The following is a 23,261-nucleotide window of genomic DNA, read 5'->3' as shown; positions in this document are numbered from 1 at the left end:
AATCTCGAGCTCATCAAACATGCATCTCGTGACACAATGACGGACAGAAAATAAGACGATGCGCGGGTGACACCCACGCCCATCAGAACAATTGCCTTGAGCCTTTAATTGGCAATGCGTGCCAAAGTCTCACTCTAAGGAAACCTTGTAGCTAGATTAACCAGAGGTACAGAGTATAAAAAGGCAGACGCACAAGCAGATGGGAACGCTAAACATGTGGTCATCTGTGTGCTTGCTCCTGCTTCTGGCAGCCAGTGTCCTGGGTCGCCCGGGAATATCTGGAGCTGCAGAACCTGCCAACAAATTCCCTGACGACTTCATCTTCGCAGCTGCCACCGCGTCTTACCAGGTGGAAGGGGCCTGGAATGAAGGCGGTAAGAAGTCTTTTACTCCGAAATCTGAAACACTAATACCGCCTGTGATTAATATTAAACTTTCTTTTATATGTTAAAGAATAGAAATGCACTGGAAGATCATTCTCTTCTAAGATTCGTGACAGCAATAACAATTCTTAGTCGAACCTTTTCATTGCCCAAGTAATGCTAAATTCATAAATAGGAAATATCGGTTTAGATTAATTTCTTCATGAGGAGAGCGGTGACTTCTACAACTCCAGCTATGATATTTTTCATATACAAAACTGTTGTTTTTGAGCTTGTACAATGGAAACCCAGTTCTAAGCAAAGAAGGGAAAGCAGAAAGGTGGAAGAAGTATATGGAGGGTCTACACAGGGGCGATGTTATTGAGGACAATATTATGGAAATGGAAGAGAAGGTAGATGAAGATGAAATGGGAGATGTGATACTGTGTGAAGAGTTTGACACGGCATTGAAAGAGCTAAGTCGAAACAAGACCCCGGGAGTAGACAACATTCCATTAGAACTACTGACAGCTTTGGGAGAGCCAGGCCTAACGAAACTGTTCCATCTGGTGAGCAAGATGTATGAGACAGGCGAAATCCCCTCAGACTTCAAGAAGAATATAGTAATTCCAATCCCAAAGAAAGCAGGTGTTGACAGATGTGAAAATTACCGAAGTATCAGTTTAATAAGTCACAGCTGTAAAATACTAACGCGAATTCTTTACAGACTAATGGAAAAACTGGTAGAAGCTGACCTCGGGGAAGATCAGTTTGGATTCCGTAGAAATGTTGGAACACGTGAGGCAATACTGACGCTACGACGTATCTTAGAAGAAAGATTAAGGAAAGGCAAACCTACGTTTCTAGCATTTGTAGACTTAGAGAAAGCTTTTGACAATGTTGACTGGAATACTCTCTTTCAAATTCTGAAGGTGGCAGGGGTAAAATACAGGGAGCGAAAGGCTATTTGTACAGAAACCAGATGGCAGTTATAAGAGTCGAGAGGCATGAAAATGAAGCAGTGGTTGGGAAGGGAGTGAGACAGGGTTGTAGCCTCTCCCCAATGATATTCAATCTGTATATTGAGCAAGCAGTAAAGGAAACAAAAGAAAAGTTCGAAGTAGGTACTAAAATCCATGGAGAAGAAATAAAAATTTTGAGGTCTGCCGATGACATTGTAATTCTGTCAGAGACAGCAAAGGACTTGGAAGAGCAGTTTAACGGAATGGATAGTGTCTTGAAAGGAGGTTATAAGATGAACATCAACAAAAGCAAAACGAGAATAATGGAATGTAGTCGAATTAAATCGGGTGATGCTAAGGGAATTAGATTAGTAAATGAGACACTTAAAGTAGTAAAGGAGTTTTGCTATTTGGGGAGCAAAATAACTGATGATGGTCGAAGTGTCAGGAAGTCGTTTCTGAAAGTATTTGTAGGGAGTGTAGCCATGTATGGAAGTGAAACATGTACGATAAATAGTTTAGACAAGAAGAGAATAGAAGCTTTCGAAATGTGGTGCTACAGAAGAATGCTGAAGATTAGAGGTATTGAATAGAATTGGGGAGAAGAGGAGTTTGTGGCACAAATTGACTAGAAGAAGGGATCTGTTGGTATGACATGTTCTGAGGCATCAAGGGATCACCAATTTGGTACTGGAGGGCAGCGTGGGGGGTAAAAATCGTAGAGGGAGACCACGAGATGAATACAGTAAGCAGATTCAGAAGGATGTAGGCTGCAGTAGGTACTGGGAGATGAAGAAGCTTGCACAGGATAGAGTAGTATGGAGAGCTGCATCAAACCAGTCTCAGGACTGAAGACCACAACAACAACACAATTGAGGTAATTTGCTGTTGATACATACACCAGATATTTATTTAAAAATACACGTTTATGAGGCTGTAACTTGGAGAAGCCTAAGTGTTCCACATCTATCGGGTACAAGTTTTTGATAACTAGACGGACATTGTAGTGTTTCCAGTGCGTGCTTTTCATTCGAACTCGACTGCGATATATAGTCAGTCGGCTGAGGCTGAGGCAGGATTTGAATCTGTCGCCCACTGCAATACGAATGCAGTATGCTAACCACTCGGCCACCTCGCTCGGTATATTTATAATTTAGGCGAAGGAGAAAACTACAGTCGATGTTCTGAATGACACTGACACTATCTGATTAAAATTGTCCGAACAAATCTACGTAATGCGGAACCGGCCACTAAATACAACGAGAAAGGACCTGCCATTATCCAAGGAGGCGGCACGTACTGTGCTGTCGGCAGAGAAGGATTACCAGCAGAATGGGTCTATCAGGGGACGACAATGACTTCGAACACAGACCAGCCACTGGATGTCACTTGACTGACAAATACATAAACGACGTTTCGACTTTTCTAAAGGTTACCACGTTGGCCGTTCGTGATGTGACTGTGAAGTGGAAACGTGAAGGAATAACCACAGCTAAACCAGCACCAGACAGACTTCATGCACTGATGAATACGAACCGTCGAGCACTGCAACGGGCCTCTGCAGGAAATCGCATTAAATCAGCGCAAGGAATCACTCGTGAGTCCAAAGTGCTAATAGCGGTTCAGCTAGCACAAGCCTGTGCGATCGGAGTAAAAAAGAATGGGGTACAGTGGTCAAGAACTGCTCGTAAGCCGGACATTTCTCAAGTTTGTGAAGTGACGCTTGGCGTGGTGCAAAGAGCAACATCATTAGACAGTGTACTACTGGAAACGACTGATTTGTAGTTATGAACTACGCTGTACCCTGCGGCGATCCAATGAAACTGTTTGTGTTTGGCAATATCCCAGGGAACGTTACCTGCCATCAAGTGAACCCAAAGTGCAGAAGCACATAAACACAATTCACAGCAGTGTGTACTGCGTACAGCAGAGGAACTGTTTGGAGACGATGATCTTCATGTCACACTCTCATAAAGTAGCACCCATAAGGGAATGGTTTGTGGACAGTAACAGTCCTGAAATGGACTTGCCTGCCCAGAATCCCGACCAAATCCCAATGGAACACCTTTGGGGTTAATTGGGACGTCTACTTCGTTCCAACATCACTATCTTTCCTGATGTTGGCTCTTAAGAAAGAATGGGCTGCCATTCATCCTAAAACATTCAGACGCCTCATCGAAAAAATGTCCCCACCGTAGTTCAGGCAGTCGGAAAGGGATGGATGGACACACTCCATGTTACCGTCCCGACACTTTTGATCTGATACTGTAGAGTCACATCTTCAGCTGTTAAGTCCAGTCAAACCCTTATGTCTTCTTTAGTAATGTGTGGCTTGGTAAATGCTACGACTGTAAAATAAGTATCTCCATTTGATAGATAATTCTGTGCGATCATTTGCAAATGTCCACACAGACGAAACTACTCAGTACTCAATACAATATAGAGGGATATTTTCATCCAACCAATGACAGCCCGTGCCCCAGAATTTCATCGTTGGTGTTTTTGTTGTGTTTGTGGTCCTTGTTGCAGCTAATGTACCAACTTATGGTATAGAACGAGGTGTAGCAGGGGAAACTGTTTGACAAGTGTGCAAATGCAGACAAGTGAGCGGAATAACCACGGACGGGATACCAGGTGCTGGCCCTGTCCTTTGGCGAGTGCTTTGTTAGCTGAGTATAGGCTTGGGGCAAGGTCAACTCAATGGACAAGTTAGAAGGAATAATTTCCTTAATTTGAGGAAGTAGTGAATTTAATTGTCGTATCATCATACACTACAGTGTGTTACAAAAATATTCATCCTTTTTCACGTGACTATATCTTCCATATCAACGAAGACAGAAACTTCGGGTGCATTTTAACTTTCACAACGAAACTAAAAGTTTACTTTGACTGATCTCAAGATATGTGACTGCCTCTTTGCTGAGGTTTAAAATGCACCATTTACGCGCTTCCCTTTCAACAGGCACAGATGAACTAAGATACCACACAGGAACAGCGATGAATGCAGAAACTCTTAAACATACTCGCCAAAGTGTGGAACAAGTCTGACAATCGTCTGGATGTTTGATGGGATAAGTGACAGTGGTTAAAGGAGCCGATGCAGAAGTAATTTGCATCAAGAATTAAAGCCGAAAGAAGACCGCCACGCAAAGGAACATCTAGCACTTTTTCCGGGTTGGGTACGAAACTCGTTCTCGGTCTGTGGCAAAAATTGCTACGTAAAGCCGATACAGGGCCTTTTCGATGTGTTACGAAAGAAACATTAAATGAAACAAGTTTACTGTTACCTGTCACTGTTTATTTATCTCCATGACGCGTTTCAAAGGTTTAAATCTCCATCATCAGTTGGATTTACATTTGTTAGTGTGACATTTGTGTGTGTGTCGTGTTACGATTTTTTGGAGGAACTTGCGGCTCTGTCTGCAGTGGTCACAGGGTCGTTTCACTGTAGACAGGGCCACAAGTTCCTCCAACAAATCGTAACACGACACATACACAAATGTCATACTAACAAATGTAAATCCACCTGATGATCGAGGTTTAAAACTTTCAAACGCGTCGTGGAGATAAATAAGCAGTGACTGGTAACAGTAAACGAGTTGTTTCATTTAACGTCAATAACAGTCACGGTAAAGCCTAACCTAAAATGTTCGCATTTAAAGTAAACGAAAGAAACATTCGAGGCGAAATTTCTTCGCACCGATATTTTGGGTTCTACTGAAGACATTTCCTCTTTTCGCCACAAAACTGTCTGGTTCCAAAAGAGCAACGTTAACGATGACATTTGAAAGACAAGAAACTTCTTTTCTTACAAATTGTATACCGCTTCTCTCTACATCTGAAGGACTCGCGGCGTTGAGTTTGCTGCAAACCCCCAGAAAGCTCTCCGAGATGATTGCACACTAATGCTGCAAGCTTAAAGAGGCGCTGCAATGTTCTATTTTCGTGGGTCCTCTTTCTCAGGTGACATACTCCCAGAAGCAGAACGGTTACGCGGAACTGTATCCCTGATCTGCCATTTTTCCATTTTAGGGAGGATTTTAACAACAGCCGATCTGTCACCCACGATGTCGATTGCCGCTTCTGTTGGGCTGAGACACGTGTTACTTGACGTGAGGAACATTCGGGAACAATCACGCAACAGGACTGGCACACCTAGTTCCCGGATTTTAAACCCTTTCAAAATCTTTAGAACACTCTACAAGAATATTAGATATGCCATTTATGTAATATGACCTATCTGCTTGAATTTTTCGCTAACGCAATAATTTTTAAGTACATCATTACATCATCTAATCGTCAATCTGTGTTGCAGGCAAGGGTGAGGGCATTTTCGACCGCATGTTCCACACAATTCCCAACATCACCACCGATGGCAGCAATGGCGACGTGGCGTGTGACTCCTACCACAAGTACGAGATAGACATACAGCTCGCCAAGGATATGAATGTGAGTGCTGTTTGCACTAGTATTCGCTTTATAACAGAAGTAGTGATTAGAAAACCTGAATATATTTTAAGTGTGATCTGATTTCTGATGCATTATTTACTGATATCCAGACAAAAGCGTCAAATTTTCAAAGTTAATAATAGTCTGTCAGAAGCCTATGCTTGTAGTACACTCTTAAAAATTTCAATCATTAATCTATATTTTGTGGATAAACTAAAAATTAGGAAAATTATTCAGCTTGTAGCTTTTGATAGCAGTGAAGGGACTAGTTATTTGTCATACTAAGTGTGAAAATACTAAACGATTCAATGGATATCACTATTTGTCGTAATTGATGGCAATCTATGTATGCACTAATCAAGGAAAGGAAAAGGACTGGAAGCCCCTGTCGAGCATCAAGCCAGTTTACGTACTGTATATGAGAAATTTCTCTCTCATCTGAAAACGAACAAACTTTCTGGAGACATTATCCACGATGTCAGTTCATCGGTCAATTATAATTTGATGAATGAATCATTGCGCTCTGATGTTATCTGTAGTATCGTAGCTCATCGATACTGCCGGAGCTGGTGCCTCGAAGATCTCGGCCGGCGCCGAGAGCGATGCTTTGAACATCTCCACCAATGAAGAACATTCAGCCCGCCGACCAATGAAGACCGCTAAAACGGTCTTATAAGCGGCAGGCACTTACGCACCAGACTTCTAAGACAAGATTGCTTCTCGTCGAGTTTGCTTCTAGTCGCTATTTGGTGCTGTACCTTACACCGTCTTGTTGATAATTAGCTCTACCTGCAAACTTATCAGTATACATAGATGCACACCCATGTCTGGGACTCTGCTTAATAGCTAGCCACGGCTGCCGCAAGTTGTAAACAGTGTAGCAGTGTTTCGCACTGGTTCAGTAAAGTATACACTGAAGCGCCAAAGAAACTTGTCTAGGCATGCGTAATCAAATACGGAGATATTTAAAGAGGCAGAATACGGCTCTGCAGTCGGCAACGCATGTGTAAGACAATAAGTGGTTCGCCCAGTTGTTAGATCGGTAACGGCTGCTACAATTGTAGGTAATCAAGATTTAAGTGATTTTGAACGTGGTGTTACAGTCGGCACACGAGCGATGGAACACAGCTTCTCCGAGGTAGCCATGAAGTGGGGATTTTCCCGTACGACCATTCCACGAGTGTACCGTGAATATCAGGAATCCGGTAAAACATCAAATCTCCGACATCACTGTGGCCGGAAAAAGATTCTGCAAGAACGGAATCAACGACAACTGAGGAGACTCGTTTCACGTGGCAGAAGTGCAACCCTCCTGCAATTGCTGCAGATTTTAATGCTGGGCCATCAACAAGTGTCAGCGTGCGAACCATTCAACGAAAAATCATTGATATGGGCCTTCGGAGCCGAAGGGCCACTCGTGTACTTTTGATAACTGCACGACACAAAGCTTTACGCCTCTCCTGGGCCCGTCAACTGGAAACATGTTGCCTGGTCGGACGAGTCTCGTTTCAAATTGCATAGAACGGATGGACGTGTACGGGTGTGAAGACAACCTCATGAATCCATGGACCCCTGCATGTCAGCTGGGGACTGTTCAAGCTGTTGGAGGCTCTGTAATTGTGTGGGGCTGTGCAATTGGAGTTATATGGGACCCTTGATAAGTCTAGATACGACTCTTGACACGTGACGCGTACGTAAGCGTCCTGTCTAATCACCTTCATCCATTCATGTCCATTATGCATTCCGATGGACTTGGGCAGTTCCAGCAGGACAATGCGACACCCCACATGTCCAGAGTTGCTAGAGAATGGCTCCAGGAACACTCTTCTGAGTTTAAACACTCCCGCTGGCCACTAAATTCCCCAGGCACGAAATTATTGGGCATATCTGGAATGCCTTGCAACGTTCTGTTCAGAAGAGATCTCCACCCCCTCGAACTCTTACGGGTTTATGGACAGCCCTGCAGGATTCATGGTGACAATTCCCTCTAGCACTACTTCACACATTAGTCGAGTCCATCCCACGTCGTGTTGCGGCACTCCTGCTTTCTCGCGGGGGCCCAACACGATATTAGGCAGGTGTACCAGTTTCCTTGGCTCTTCATTGTATTTATCTAAAGCGCACTTTTGTCAAATAATGTGCTGTTTGCATGTCCAGATTCCTAAGGCGACAGATCCTTTGGCCACCTTCCAGTCATTTATCATTAGCAGCGAGGAAGTAACATTTGGCTCCTCGGAACATAATGGTTGCCGACTCGCACCATAACACCATTCCTTAACAGAAAATCTGCAATTCTCTGCCACATACTTCTGGCCAGTAAATGTAGAAAGGTTAGCAGATGTGTCGCAGAAGCACGAGATGAGTAATTAGAGAGCAAGGCTTTGCGTCAATTCAGCAATCCCGATCGAATAGCTCAGCTAGTGGAGCAGAGTTCTCATCAGGGATAAAGCGGCGGGTTCCGCCTCAGTCCAACGCGGTTATTAATCTTCACGAAAATTCTTTTGATAGTGAAGCTATACTAGTGTCCATATTATACAGGGAGGTCAGAAACAGTCAGAAAAACTTGCAAGGGTTTGCAGGTTAGGTTGTGCTGAAAAATAATTGTTTATAAGAACATTTGACCGCTTACATCGTCTCCGAACTAATTAGCACTGATGTTAGCCAATTAGGACGTTGCGCAAGCAAAGTCAAACGGCCCACCAGAGATGGTGTCTTCAAACGTGTTCTTCGTTTGGTTTCCTAAAACCGAGAGCTATACAAAAACTGGACATGGGACGGTGGTCAGGATCGAACCCGAGACAAAGGCTGAACAGTCTCGTGCGCTGTCATCTATGCTACGGGAAAAACTGACAGTAACTGTGTCTGACGGTCCGCTTGAATTTACGCACACAACGGCCGGTTCGCTAATTTTAATGCTAGTTAACTCGCAAACGGCGGAACGTACCGAATTTTTTTCTTAACAATTACGGTAATTCTCAGCACAGCCTACCCTGCAACACCCTTACAAGCTTTCCATACTGTTTCTCACCACCCTGTATATTACTAAAAGACTAACCAAGGGCACGATTCTAGTTGTAGGTTGCCTATCTAACGGCTTCCAGGGCATCAAAAATTTGACTTTCAGTACTTCATATAACTATCGACCGAATTTTAAAATTGACGTATAATCTCATATTGAAAGCTTAATACAGTTAGACAACTATTACAGCCTCTCGAAATCCATTCAACAACGAACACGAAGTAATTACGGGCGTGCTGATGCGATAGCTCCATACTTCACAATCATATACAACCGCCCGCGCGACGATTGATCCATCCGTAAAGAATGGAAAGTTGCGCAAATCGCATCAATATCCAAAAAAGGCAGTAGGAATAATCTACTAAATAACAGGCCCGTATGTTTAACGTCGATATGCAGCAGGATTTTGGAACATATATTGTTCAAAATGGTTCAAATGGCTCTGAGCACTATGGGACTTAACATCTGTGGTCATCAGTCCCCTAGAACTTAGATCTACTTAAACCTAACTAACCTAAGGACATCACACACATCCATGCCGATGCAGGATTCGAACATATATTGTGTTTGAACATTATGAATTACCTCGAAGAAAACGGTCGATTGACACCAAGTCAACACGAATATAGAAAACATCGTTCTTGTGAAACACAACTAGCTCTTTACCATACAAAGTGTCGAGTGGAATCGACAACGGATTTGAAATTGATTCCGTATTTATAGATTTCCAGAAGGCTTTTGACACCATATTCCACAAGTGGCTTATAATCAAATTGTGTGCTTACGGAATATCGTCTCAGTTATGAGACTGGATTCGTGATTCCCTGTCAGAGAAGTCAGAGTTCGCAGTAACTGACGGATAGTCATCGAGTAAAACAGAAGCGATTTCTAGCGTTCCCAAAGGTAGTGTCATAGGCCCTTGTTACGTAACCCCGTGCACTTTGATTTTATATACAGTTTGGTTGAATGTAAAAGAATGCTATTCATTTGTTTGGTAGTACTAGAATCATGGATTGAAATTTTATGATCTTTGGCTATAATACGGTTTATATTGCATATCACTTTAAGTAAACCAAATGTTGATTATCGCTGCAAACACAAACTGCAGTTCTAACTACCGATTTCTGTAGTTAAAAGTTTAACTTTGTGCACTCTGACCTATTATGCGGGGATACGCACAACACTAACATATTTCCTGCTGTGAATGCATGATAGTTAATTTTCGAAACTATATTCTCATAACTCTGATCTGGCTTGTTAGAAATGAAACACTGTATCATTACTGTAACTGATTACGAAATTAAACATGTCTTTCTCTACTTTAGTCTCTGAAATGCACTGAAAATTACTCATATTACACGCACAGAAGTTACATTATGCATTGTTTGTCACCCATAAAAGTTGCAGTAGGTTTTTTAATATTTAAACACTATTGATTGCCGCGAGAGCATGAAACTAAAATTGGAAATGATTTTAATCTTATCAGACAGACCAGATTTCAAGGCAGCAGTCCTTGATCTCATACAAGTAAAGCTTTAACTTTCTGATTAACGTAAATTATTTACGTCACTAATATGGTACTAACAGTTGTCCATGTCCATCTACATCTACATTTATACTCCGCAAGCAACCCAACGGTGTGTGGCGGAGGGCACTTTACGTGCCACTGTCATTACCTCCCTTTCCTGTTCCAGTCGCGTACGGTTCGCGGGAAGAACGACTGCCGGAAAGCCTCCGTGCGCGCTCGAATCTCTCTAATTTTACATTCGTGATCTCCTCGGGAGGTATAAGTAGGGGGAAGCAATATATTCGATACCTCATCCAGAAACGCACCCTCTCGAAACCTGGACAGCAAGCTACACCGCGATGCAGAGCGCCTCTCATGCAGAGTCTGCCACTTGAGTTTGCTAAACATCTCCGTAACGCTATCACGCTTACCAAATAACCCTGTGACGAAACGCGCCGCTCTTCTTTGGATCTTCTATATCTCCTCTGTCAACCCGACCTCGTACCGATCCCACACTGATGAGCAATACTTAAGTATAGGTCGAACGAGTGTTTTGTAAGCCACCTCCTTTGTTGATGGACTACATTTTCTGAGGACTCTCCCAATGAACCTCAATCTGGCACCCGCCTTACCAACAATTAAATTTATATGATCATTCCACTTCAAATCGTTCCGTACGCATACTCCCAGATATTTTACAGAAGTAACTGCTACCAGTGTTTGTTCCGCTCTCATATAAGCATGCAATAAAGGATCCTTCTTTCTATGTTTTCACAATACATTACATTTCTCTATGTTAAGGGTTAGTTGCCACTCCCTACACCAAGTTCAAATTGCTCTGAGCACTATGGGACTTAACTTCTGAGGTCATCAGTCACCTAGAACTTAGAACTACTTAAACCTAACTAACCTAAGGACATCACACACATCCATGCCCGAGGCAGGATTCGAACCTGCGACCGTAGCGGTAGCGCGGCACCAGACTGTAGCGCCTAGAACCGCTCGGCCACCAAAACCGGCCCTACACCAAGTGCCTTTCCGCTGCAGATCTTCCTGCATTTCGCTGCAATTTTCTAATGCTGCAACTTCTCTCTGAAAATGACATAATAAAAGCCACAATTCTCCTCTGTGGTCTCCGGGAAGCTGAAGAGAAATAATTTTATGTACAATTACCTGCACGATTGGTTGCGGGAAAACTGCTTTCATTCAATTATAGTTTGAATTTGCCGCGGCAGTGGCTCCCGCGATCGTGACGCAGCACTGGGTCACAAAAAATGCTAAATTCACTGAAAAGGGCTAAAAATGTGGGATGAAATACTGGGCAAGCGAGCTACAAATTATTACAAGTATTTTTAACAATTTCTATATTCAGAATTAACATAAAATTGAAAGTACACACTTTTTTTATACATCAGTGCCCAATGGTGTCTTTCTCGATCAAAAAACAAATAAAAGTGAACCAAGCGATCGAGAGAGCATCACAGGCTCTTACAACATTCACGGCTACGAGAAGACAGCGAGAGTAATGTCTAAGCCACCGTTATTTATGAGCAATTTAATATGCTAATATATATATATATATATATATGTATATACTCCTGGAAATTGAAATAAGAACACCGTGAATTCATTGCCCCAGGAAGGGGAAACTTTATTGACACATTCCTGGGGTCAGATACATCACATGATCACACTGACAGAACCACAGGCACATAGACACAGGCAACAGAGCATGCACAATGTCGGCACTAGTACAGTGTATATCCACCTTTCGCAGCAATGCAGGCTGCTATTCTCCCATGGAGACGATCGTAGAGATGCTGGATGTAGTCCTGTGGAACGGCTTGCCATGCCATTTCCACCTGGCGTCTCAGTTGGACCAGCGTTCGTGCTGGACGTGCAGACCGCGTGAGACGACGCTTCATCCAGTCCCAAACATGCTCAATGGGGGACAGATCCGGAGATCTTGCTGGCCAGGGTAGTTGACTTACACCTTCTAGAGCACGTTGGGTGGCACGGGATACATGCGGACGTGCATTGTCCTGTTGGAACAGCAAGTTCCCTTGCCGGTCTAGGAATGGTAGAACGATGGGTTCGATGACGGTTTGGATGTACCGTGCACTATTCAGTGTCCCCTCGACGATAACCAGTGGTGTACGGCCAGTGTAGGAGATCGCTCCCCACACCATGATGCTGGGTGTTGGCCCTGTGTGCCTCGGTCGTATGCAGTCCTGATTGTGGCGCTCACCTGCACGGCGCCAAACACGCATGCGACCATCATTGGCACCAAGGCAGAAGCGACTCTCATCGCTGAAGACGACACGTCTCCATTCGTCCCTCCATTCACGCCTGTCGCGACACCACTGGAGGCGGGCTGCACGATGTTGGGGCGTGAGCGGAAGACGGCCTAACGGTGTGCGGGAGCGTAGCCCAGCTTCATGGAGACGGTTGCGAATGGTCCTCGCCGATACCCCAGGAGCAACAGTGTCCCTAATTTGCTGGGAAGTGGCGGTGTGGTCCCCTACGGCACTGCGTAGGATCCTACGGTCTTGGCGTGCATCCGTGCGTCGCTGCGGTCCGGTCCCAGGTCGACGGGCACGTGCACCTTCCGCCGACCACTGGCGACAACATCGATGTACTGTGGAGACCTCACGCCCCACGTGTTGAGCAATTCGGCGGTACGTCCACCCGGCCTCCCGCATGCCCACTATACGCCCTCGCTCAAAGTCCGTCAACTGCACATACGGTTCACGTCCACGCTGTCGCGGCATGCTACCAGTGTTAAAGACTGCGATGGAGCTCCGTATGCCACGGCAAACTGGCTGACACTGACGGCGGCGGTGCACAAATGCTGCGCAGCTAGCGCCATTCGACGGCCAACACCGCGGTTCCTGGTGTGTCCGCTGTGCCGTGCGTGTGATCATTGCTTGTACAGCCCTCTCGCAGTGTCCGGAGCAAGTATGGTGGGTCTGACACACCGGTGTCAATGTGTTCTTTTTTCCATTTCCAGGAGTGTATATTTCTTTGTTATATTTTTAATTATCATTGTCTGTATCGGTTTCCACACTCGCCGACCACATACATTATTTGAAAAATTGACATACATAATATTATACAAATATAAAAATGGAAAATTATTATTTCTTTTATACAGAATCCACATAATCGATAAATGTTATTACAGAAATGAAATATAAGAACAAAGATAAATGTTTCTTGCATGTATTTAATTTCTTGCCCAGAGACGTCACACCCTCTACTGTTCCTCATCTAAGTAATCGATTTAGGAGACAATCTGAGAAGCCGTCCTAGCTTGTTCACAGATGATGGTGTCGTTTATCGTCTAGTAAAGTCATCAGATCAAAACTAATTACAATAAGGTTTAGATAAGATATCTGCATAGTGTTAAAATTGGCAAGTGACCCGAAATAATGAAAAGTGTGAGGTCATCCACATGAGTGCTATACGGAATCCGTTAAACTTTGGTTACATGATAAATCAATCAAATCTAAAGGCCATTAATTCAACTAAATACCTGGGAATTGTAATTACGAATAATTGAAATTGGAAAGAACGCATAGAAAATGTTGTGGGGAAAGCGAACCAAAGACTCCTATTTATTTGCAGAAGACTTAGAAGATGGAACATATCTACTAAGGAGACTACCTACACTACGTTTGTCCGTCCTCTTGGAGTACTGCTTCGCCGTATGGGATCTTAGCAGATGGGATTAACGAGATACATCGACAGAGTTCAGTGAAGAGCAGCACGTTTTGTACCATCGAGAAATAGGGGAGAGAGTGTCACGGACGTGATACAGGACTTGAGGTGGAAATTATTAAAACAAAGACTTTTCTCGTTGCGGTGGGATCTTCTCACGAAATTTTAGTCACGAACTCTCTCCTCCGGCTGCGAAAATATTTTGTTGTCGGTGACCTACACAGCGAAAAATCATCATCATAATAAAATGAGAGAAGTGAGAGCTCGCACGGGAAGATACAGACGTTCTTTTTTGCTCGCGCTGTTCAAGAGTGGAATAACAGAAAATTAGTGCGAAGGTGATTCGATGAATCCTCTGGCACGCACTTGGTGTGACTTGCAGACACCGTAACACACAGGGCGCAAATAACCAGATTTTATTCATCTAGTATTTGAGAATGAAAGCCCTTAGTGATTTACAAAAACGTATCTGAGCAGTTTTCTTAGGTTGTTCGCAGATGATGCTGTAATTTACCAACTAGCAAGGCCGTCCGAAGACCAGTATCAGTTGCAAAGCGATTTAGAAAAGATTGCTGTATGGTGTGGCAGGTGGCAGTTGACGCTAAATAACGAAAAGTTTGAGGTGATCCACATGAGTTCCAAAAGAAATTCGTTGGAATTCGATTACTCGATAAATAGTACAATTCTCAAGGCTGTCAATTCAACTAAGTACCTGGGTGTAAAAATTACGAACAACTTCAGTTGGAAAGATCACATAGATAATATTGTGGGGAAAGCGAGCGAAAGGTTGCGTTTCATTGGCAGGACACTTAGAAGATGCAACAAGTCCACTAAAGAGACAGCTTACACTACACTCGTTCGTCCTCTGTTAGAATATTGCTGCGCGGTGTGGGATCCTTACCAGGTGGGATTGACGAAGGACATAGAAAGGGTGCAAAAAAGGCAGCTCGTTTTGTATTATCACGTAATAGGGGAGAGAGTGTGGCAGATATGATACGCGAGTTGGGATGGAAGTCATTAAAGCAAAGACGTTTTTCGTCGCGGCGAGATCTATTTACGAAATTTCAGTCACCAACTTTCTCTTCCGAATGCGAAAATACTTTGTTGAGCCCAAACTACATAGGTAGGAATGATCATCAAAATAAAATAAGAGAAATCAGAGCTCGAACAGAAAGGTTCAGGTGTTCGTTTTCCCGCGCGCTGTTCGGGAGTGGAATGGTAGGGAGACAGTATGATTGTTGTTCGATGAACCCTCTGCCAAGCACTTAAATGGGAATTGCAGAGTAATCATGTGGATGTAGATCTTCAAACTCTCACGAAATATTTTTTCACAGACACCCTTCCACAAAATGTGAAACGAAAAAAGTTTTTCGCTTACTACATTTTCGCTGTTCATGCATTAAAACTTCCGGCATCAAGCATGACGCTTTAATTTGTTATTACTTAACTACTAACACTGTTCGCAACACATTTTGCACACAGTATCAAAGTATATCACTGAATGTACCTGGAAATCATATAATTGTACAGCACATATATCAGAAGATATGACGTTGTAAACAATGACGTACGCGAAAAACTTGCTTTTGCGTAAAACGGAGTGCAAATTGCCCCTACTATATTTAACTAGTGTTTGATGACGAGAGAACTTTGCAACTTCCAACAAACTTTAAAAAAAATTTCACGCCTTTTCTAGACTTTTTCTCGCTTACACGCTTAATATCGAAATATACTCACCAAGAATACAGTGAAGTTGTAAGGTATTGGATCTTTTACTGCAGTTATTGGACGGTGTGTTTTTGTAAGAGCAGTACTCAATTTTAGTATCTAATAGAGCTGATACGTTCTCTCATGGTTGACTGTTGCCATTGCACGGTGTCGTAGTATTAGTAGAAGCTGATTCTTGAAGGAATCGAGGTTTTTGTCGTGTTTACTAATAGAGAAGGAGAATCTTTACTGATTTACTGTACTTTACTTAATCACTAATCCCTATTCTGCATCCTATCCTATCATCCGGTGAGCCGCGCGGGATTAGCCGAGCGGTCTGGGGCGCTGCAGTCATGGACTGTGCGGCTGGTCCCGGCGGAGGTTCGAGTCCTCCCTCGGGCATGGGTGTGTGTGTTTGTCCTTAGGATAATTTAGGTTAAGTAGTGTGTAAGCTAAGGAACTGATGACCTTAGCACTTAATTCCGATAATATTTCACACACATTTGAACATATCATCCGGTGACAACTGAATATCACAACAATTAATAAAATGCGATGTGACAGCTGTCGCCTGAGAGTCAAAAGCTGTTTAGTGAACAAGTAAATACGAATAATGGTTGCAAAATTTGGGCAAAGTGTTACTTTATGATACTATATTATGCTCTGCTAAGCAGAGACGGAGAAAACAGTTAATGAACTTCTTCTTAAAGGGAATAATTTATAAAATAATTTGTTGTACAATAGCTAGAACTGGACGTAGACCTTATAGTACGAAGTGGAAAAGCTCAAAATGCTTGAAGGTGTTTTTATAAAATGCTTGAAACTATAAATCAAATCGATTATACGTAACCGTTTAAATATTTCTATTACATTTAAACATATTTATTGTATACTACGATAATCACTTACATAATTTCACGGTTAATCCTTATTTCACACTCTGAGCAAGAGAAGCTTCAGTTAAGTCTGTTAAGCAGTACTCGTGCGTTTCAGAATGCTACAATCTGACTGGGCCATAATTTTCTTAAAATTTTGTCTATTTTGTCTCGAGAGCGCTTATTTTATTTATGAACTTACTTTCGCTGCCAAGTATGTAGTTTTTAGGCCATCGCTTACTGTCATTCAAGCATCCCTTCTTAAGTTCTCCTTATAAACACTGAATACAGTATCTGAAATAGTGCTCCATACATTTCAAAAACACGAATAATAATGGAAATAAAAATAATGATAACGGTGATTATAATGGATTTCATAATATGTCTAATTGTAAGTCACATTAAAATAGCAAGAACTACATTATAATAGCGCAGCAATTATATCCGCCAACGGCAACTCGGTACAAGCAATAGCCATGGCAACAATACGCAACTGCATTTAATTGATGTGATAAACAGAGCAATAGCGTCAAAGGAAATGCGAAGCTGAAGAAAGAGGAATGGAGACTAAATAAAAGCAAGAAATAATGAGGAGTTTATAGAAAGAAGCAAGGACGGGCTGGAATCAATAATGTGGGTCACAGAACGGTAGATAATGTTATATTGGTGTACAAGAAGTCTGCTTGGATACATGGAGAGAGAATCTTCGTTGATGATAACAGCTTTCCGCAGTGCAACACCAGGCATCGTCCTATTGAAGGTGGTTTTCCGTTTCCTTCAAACGGTTCAAATGGCTCTGAGCACTATGGGACTCAACTGCTGAGGTCATTAGTCCCCTAGAACTTAGAACTAGTTAAACCTAACTAACCTAAGGACATCACAAACATCCATGCCCGAGGCAGGATTCGAACCTGCGACCGTAGCGGGCTTGCGGTTCCAGACTGCAGCGCCTTTAACGGCACGGCCACTTCGGCCGGCCCCGTTTCCTTCCTCCGGCCTTAAAAACTTACCTTCATTGCAGTGTGGTTTTGACTTCTATGTAGCTTACTGATCGACTTGTTCTAGAAATGAAATGTATATGAGTTAGACGCTATAACTTGATACAGGCAGAAATTTTATTTTTTTAATGTTTTCATATCGTTGATGTTCGTGAAATATCTGTAGGGACAAAATCAGATTTGAGTCGACGTTTTAAGCGATGCTGAGAGCATTATTTTTGTGTGCCAGGTGGACGCATACCGCTTTTCCATATCGTGGCCCAGGGTTCTCCCCACTGGAGACGTCAACAACATCAATCCGGAGGGAATCGACTACTACAACAAGGTCATCGACGGCCTCATTGCCAACGGCATCACTCCAGTGGTAAGAGCAACCTCAGTGATCCGGCTTCCGTTCCTTGACATTGGAGCACTAATCAAAAGTGACGCCATACGGTGTTGTATATGTTTGTTGCAGGTGACGATGTTCCACTGGGACTTGCCGCAGACATTGCAAGACATCGGGGGGTGGCCCAACCCCAGGCTGGCGGACTACTTTGTCGAGTACGCCAGAGTGCTCTACGACAACTATGGCGACAGGGTAAGCGACAAAAGAGTGTTCTGGAGGTACACTAATACTACGCTTTGATACTCATATTCAAACTTACGCTGGAGTTAATAACTGAAATGTAGTGGGAAAGGCATTTGCATCAACAATTTTTTGTTCAAGGCTAGGGGTTCATAGTTTAATAGAAATGATTCTGTCTTGTCATAGAATAAACGAACAGTACGAAGAATGCAAGCTCCGAGCATTCGACTGAGAATATAGTAAAATATTTTCCAGTACATTACATAAGATCTTAAATAACTGGTCCACATAATCAGCAGTTATTCTGACGCCAGATGTAGAGACGATCAATGTTTTTCTGTTCAGTTCCTATTCGCCTTATTCTTTCCTCGAGGTCACTATCCTCACTATCCGACTCCAGGCAAGGCTGCTTTATTTGCTCGCCTAGTACTAATCCGACCTTTTGCCCTGTCTATTATGACTTCCCAGTAGACGGTAGGTCAGACTATAATACTCCTTCACTTGTCTTCAAATGGTACAAATGGCTCTGAGCACTATGGGACTTAACATCTGTGGTCATCAGTCCCCTAGAACTTAGAACTACTTAAACCTAACTAACCTAAGGACATCACACACATCCATACCCGAGGCAGGATTCGAACCTGCGACCGTAGCGGGCACGCGGTTCCAGACTGAAGCGCCTAGAACCGCACGGCCACACCGGCCGGCTACTTGTCTTCATAAATTCCTCTCTACAAAGTTGAAGAGGGATGTGACGCGTTATCATAGTCATTCGCAAGGGGGAAGGCAAAGAGGAAGAAGATGCTTCCCCCCCCCACCCCCCACCCCCCTCGCTCATTCTACCACGAATCTGGTCTACAGAGATCTTGTTCGTAACAGAATTTTTATACACTACTAGAAGTGAGTGGAAAACCATTGACTCACTGTGATAGTTATTTCTTTGTATCATATATAAAACTTAGTTTTTGTGCCGTAAAACGTCTCGAAATTCACCAGCTTACTTTCTTTCAAAAAACTGAGAATTTTTGAGTCTCTCTCCTCTGTCTGGAAAGATTTCTGCGTACGTCATGCGTGTTGCCATTAATGTTTTGAGGTAGAGGAAGAAATGCACTTCAGTCCCCATAACGTCACTCTGATTCCATTGCTTCCTCTAAATCATTTCAGACTGATGCCACAAAGGACGTTGATCGGCTCGGTTGTCGTTTCCTTTTCCCACCATAGTGCAGCTGAGATAAGTAGCTCCTCAGTTGGCCTCACAAGAGCTGAACGTACCCCGCCCGCCAACAGCACTCGGCAGACCCTTACAGCGGCCCATCCAAGTGCTATCCAAGCCCGACAGCGCTTAGCTTCCCTGCACTTCCTATTTATTTCATTCCTAAGTAACTTGTATTTATGTATTCCTGAATTTCACTGAGCGTTTTTGTATATTCTTGTTTTATCCATCAGCTGAAGTATTTCTTCTGTTACCCATCGTTTCTTCGCTGTTACCTTCTTTGCTCCCATGTTTCTCTTTCCAGCTGAGATATCCTTTATCGCAGTGTGTATACCCTCAGAGAACTACAAGCATATCCCTTCATTCCTTAGTACTTACGTATCCCGCGTCTCTGCGCATTGATTCTTCCTGACTAGTCTCTTAAATTTAAACCTATTCAACACCATTATTACATTGTGAGCTGAGTCTGTACCTGCTTGTGGGTACGCCTTATAGTCCAGTATCTGATTTCCGAATCTCTGCCTGCCCAAAATGTAATCTAACTGAAATCTTCCCATATCTCCCGGCCTTTTTCAAGTATACCTCCTCCTCTTGTGATTCTTGAGCAGAGTATTCGCTATTACTAGCTGCAATTTATTACAGAACTCAGTCTTTTACCACACTCATTCCAAGCACCAAGCCCACATTCTTCTACAATTTCCCCTACAACTGCATTGCAATCTGCCGCGACTGTTAGAGTTTCATCACCCTTAACGTGCTGTATTACCCGTTGAATATCCTAATATACTTTCTCTATCCCTTCATCTTCGGCTTGCGACGTAGGCACGTATACTTGAACCATCGTCGTCGGTGTTGATTTTCTGTCGATTCTGATGAGAGCAACCCAATCACTAAACTTCACAGTAACCCACTCTCTGTCCTACCATCCTATTCATTACGAATCCTACTTCCGTTATGACATTTTCTATTGCTCTTGATATTGCCCTATACTCATTTGACCAGATATCCTTGCCTTATTTCCATTTCACTTCACTGACCCCGACTATATCTAGAGTGAGACACAATTTCCCTTTTCAGATTTTCTAATATTGCTGCCACATTTAAACTTCTGACATTCCACGCCCCGGTTCGTAGAACTTTTCTTTTCGTTGGTTATTCGATCTTTTTCACATGACCGGCTCCCCCTTGGCAGCCCTCTGCCATAGATCCGAATGGTGGACTAGTCCGGAATGTTTTACCAAAGGAGAGCTCATCATGACACTTTCAGTTACAGACCATATGTCCTTTGTATACATAGTATACGTCTTTAATGCAGTGGTTTCCATTGCCTTCTGCTTCCTCATGCCATTGATCATTACTGACTCTTCTGCTTTTAGGGGCAGTTTCCCATCTCAAGGGCAAATGTGTCCTGATCCTCTAAAGGCTCCGCCTCACTCTTTGACAAGGTCGTTGGCAGAGTTAGGACAACGTCTTACACCTAAGTCTTCGGCTGACATTGCTGATATTTTTCATTCAAAATTTAACGGGTGGTGAGGTTCGAACCCGGGACCGTAACGTTCTGATTAGTAATCAAAGACGCTACCCCCTTTTTTAATTTTTTGGCGCAATCTTTTTTTATTTTTTATATTTTTTTTCCTGTGCCTCTTAGACTTCAGGCGTTGGCTCCAAGCACACCTACTATCCCCAAAAACCTATCCATCCTACAAGCAAAAGCAACAGCTAGAGCCACCGCCACCTTCACCCTAAAAGCTAACTAGGACGGAAGTTCACCACCACTTCAGGTACCGACCACGAACAAAAACGAAATACGTCTGTGATCGTTTTGGTAAAAAAAGAAAAGAAAAAAGAATAAAAGAAAGGGTAGAATACTTTGATATTTTACTGATTTAACTTTTATCTTTTTTATTTGTTTTACTTTGTTTGTTTAATCTTCTTCCGCGGATGTCCACAGCAGCCATACGTTGGAATGTCTACGTCGTCTTCTCGTTCAGAGAGGGTTAGACACACTACAATTTCCATTGCTGTATCTCATCAGTCCATCATGTACTATATCGTCGATCTCTTCTCACAACCGGTACACTCCAGTGGTCTGGCAGATGCGGAAACACCGACCCCATGTAATTCGCAAAGCGCGAACAATACGGCGCCTTGCGCCGCAAAAACCGTATAACTGCTCGTTAAATGGTGCCAGAATCTAACAACTCTGCATACCCTCACTAAAAAAGTATGACACCGCCATACCTTTGACCCACACGGTGGCGTTACGACGAGTAGCAGGGTAGTAAGTAACGTCGGGATGGATCAGTTCGGTGGGCTCTACGGACTGAGGTGTCCGTCGCAGCAACAATGCCAACATGCGACATGTGAGGGGCAAACAGTCGGCGGCCGTTACAAACGAAACGACGCATGACGGTGTCGACAGCGGCGCATCTGGGCCGAGAGCTATTCAGCACCCCCAAACCACGGGTCACTTACCTCAAACATAGTGCTGCCATTGTAACTTTGTGTCGAACTTAGTAGGATAACTCAATCTAACTCGTTTGTACAGTTTTTGGCGCGGAAATTGGTTTTTACTTAATAATTTTATGATAAACTGGAACTACATCCAAAAGTAGAACCTAGAACGTAAGTATAATGCATTAATAAGATTCCGAAAAAAATGGTATAATTCAAAAGTAAAAGAAGTGGCTCAATGAGAATCTCTACAGAACGTTTTTATAACCAATTGAACCTAATTCTTAAAATACAACTTTCTAAGTTTAATACTACACGCTTTTAAAATGTCGAACAGGACAAGGATATTTGAAGAAACTAATTATCAGATTATTATGAGACTCGAAACCTTGACATTGGTTTAGTTTTACCTAATCTAACCCAATTTGGTAACTACTTTTAAATATTTAATTTTACATAAGATTATAGTGCAGTCTCTTTGTTCACAGAATACGTTATCGATAGAGATTCTTAGTTCTTCATCGAACTCAACCGTAGGCATTTTAGTGGTTTAGTGATTAGATAGTATGGCACAGCTCACAGCTAGAGATAGTAACGCTTTAGGACTACTTTGGTGCTAAATCCTCGAGTAAATGTTATTACTTTTAGCTTAAATCCTGTCTGGCCTTCCAAATTTAGGTTGTCCATTGTTTCCCTAAACTGATTAAGCAGCAGCACAGATGGTTGCTTTAAAATTACATGGTCGATTTCCTTCCCCGATTCGAGATTGTGCTTGGCCTGGAATTGACGGGATGTTCAGCCATAATCCTCTGCGCTTTTTTTGCTGCATGGGGTATATCCTGCTTATTGCTGAGCCCAACGGAGCCTATCTTGACAGATGGCCTCCTCCTCTGCTGTATTATAACCTCACTATCGTCTACATATGACCATGTCTCAGAGTCTCCCCGTATTATTATATTTGCTATGGTGTCTCTCAGCTCCATTTATTCTGACAATATTAAACATTTATCACTCTAATATGTAACTCGAGTGATTAGATCTGTAATGAAGTAAGTTATTGAAACGAAGGATACACCAACGTCGTGTTTTGTGAGCAGGTGAAGTGGTGGCAGACGTTCAACGAGCCGGCCAGTTTCGTCTCAGGCTACTCTGGAGGCTACATGATCGCCCCAGGCATCAACTCGTCAGGTGTGGGAGACTACATGGCGGCGTACACCCTGCTCATGGCACACGCCGGCGCCTACCACCTATACGACGAGAAGTACCGAGAGACCCAGAAAGGTAAACACTCACCACCCGCCACCATGGCTGGTGCTAGGGTTGGCGAGGCAGGGTATCCAAATTTGATGTAGGACCATTGGAGAATATATATATGAAGTCCTGAAATCATTATAAGTAGGCGTGTTTGTTGGAATCGTAAGTCTCAC

The 23,261-nt window shown here is 43.1% G+C and overlaps 1 protein-coding gene across 1 annotated transcript in view; it reads left to right on the top strand.

Moving 5' to 3' along the window:
* Positions 1-214: 214 nt before the first annotated feature.
* Positions 215-23,261, top strand: part of LOC124622901 (myrosinase 1-like) — a 35,584-nt gene continuing 12,537 nt past the window's right edge. Inside the window, exons 1-5 of the mRNA XM_047148690.1 lie at positions 215-374; positions 5,640-5,773; positions 17,829-17,963; positions 18,057-18,179; positions 22,932-23,115. Of these exons, the coding sequence (XP_047004646.1) occupies positions 215-374; positions 5,640-5,773; positions 17,829-17,963; positions 18,057-18,179; positions 22,932-23,115 (736 nt within the window). The remainder of the gene's footprint in view (positions 375-5,639; positions 5,774-17,828; positions 17,964-18,056; positions 18,180-22,931; positions 23,116-23,261) is intronic.

This window comes from Schistocerca americana, chromosome 7 (assembly GCF_021461395.2).
Source record: "Schistocerca americana isolate TAMUIC-IGC-003095 chromosome 7, iqSchAmer2.1, whole genome shotgun sequence".
Taxonomy (NCBI): Eukaryota; Metazoa; Arthropoda; class Insecta; order Orthoptera; family Acrididae; genus Schistocerca; species Schistocerca americana.
This window is presented reverse-complemented; position numbering and strand designations above follow the sequence as displayed.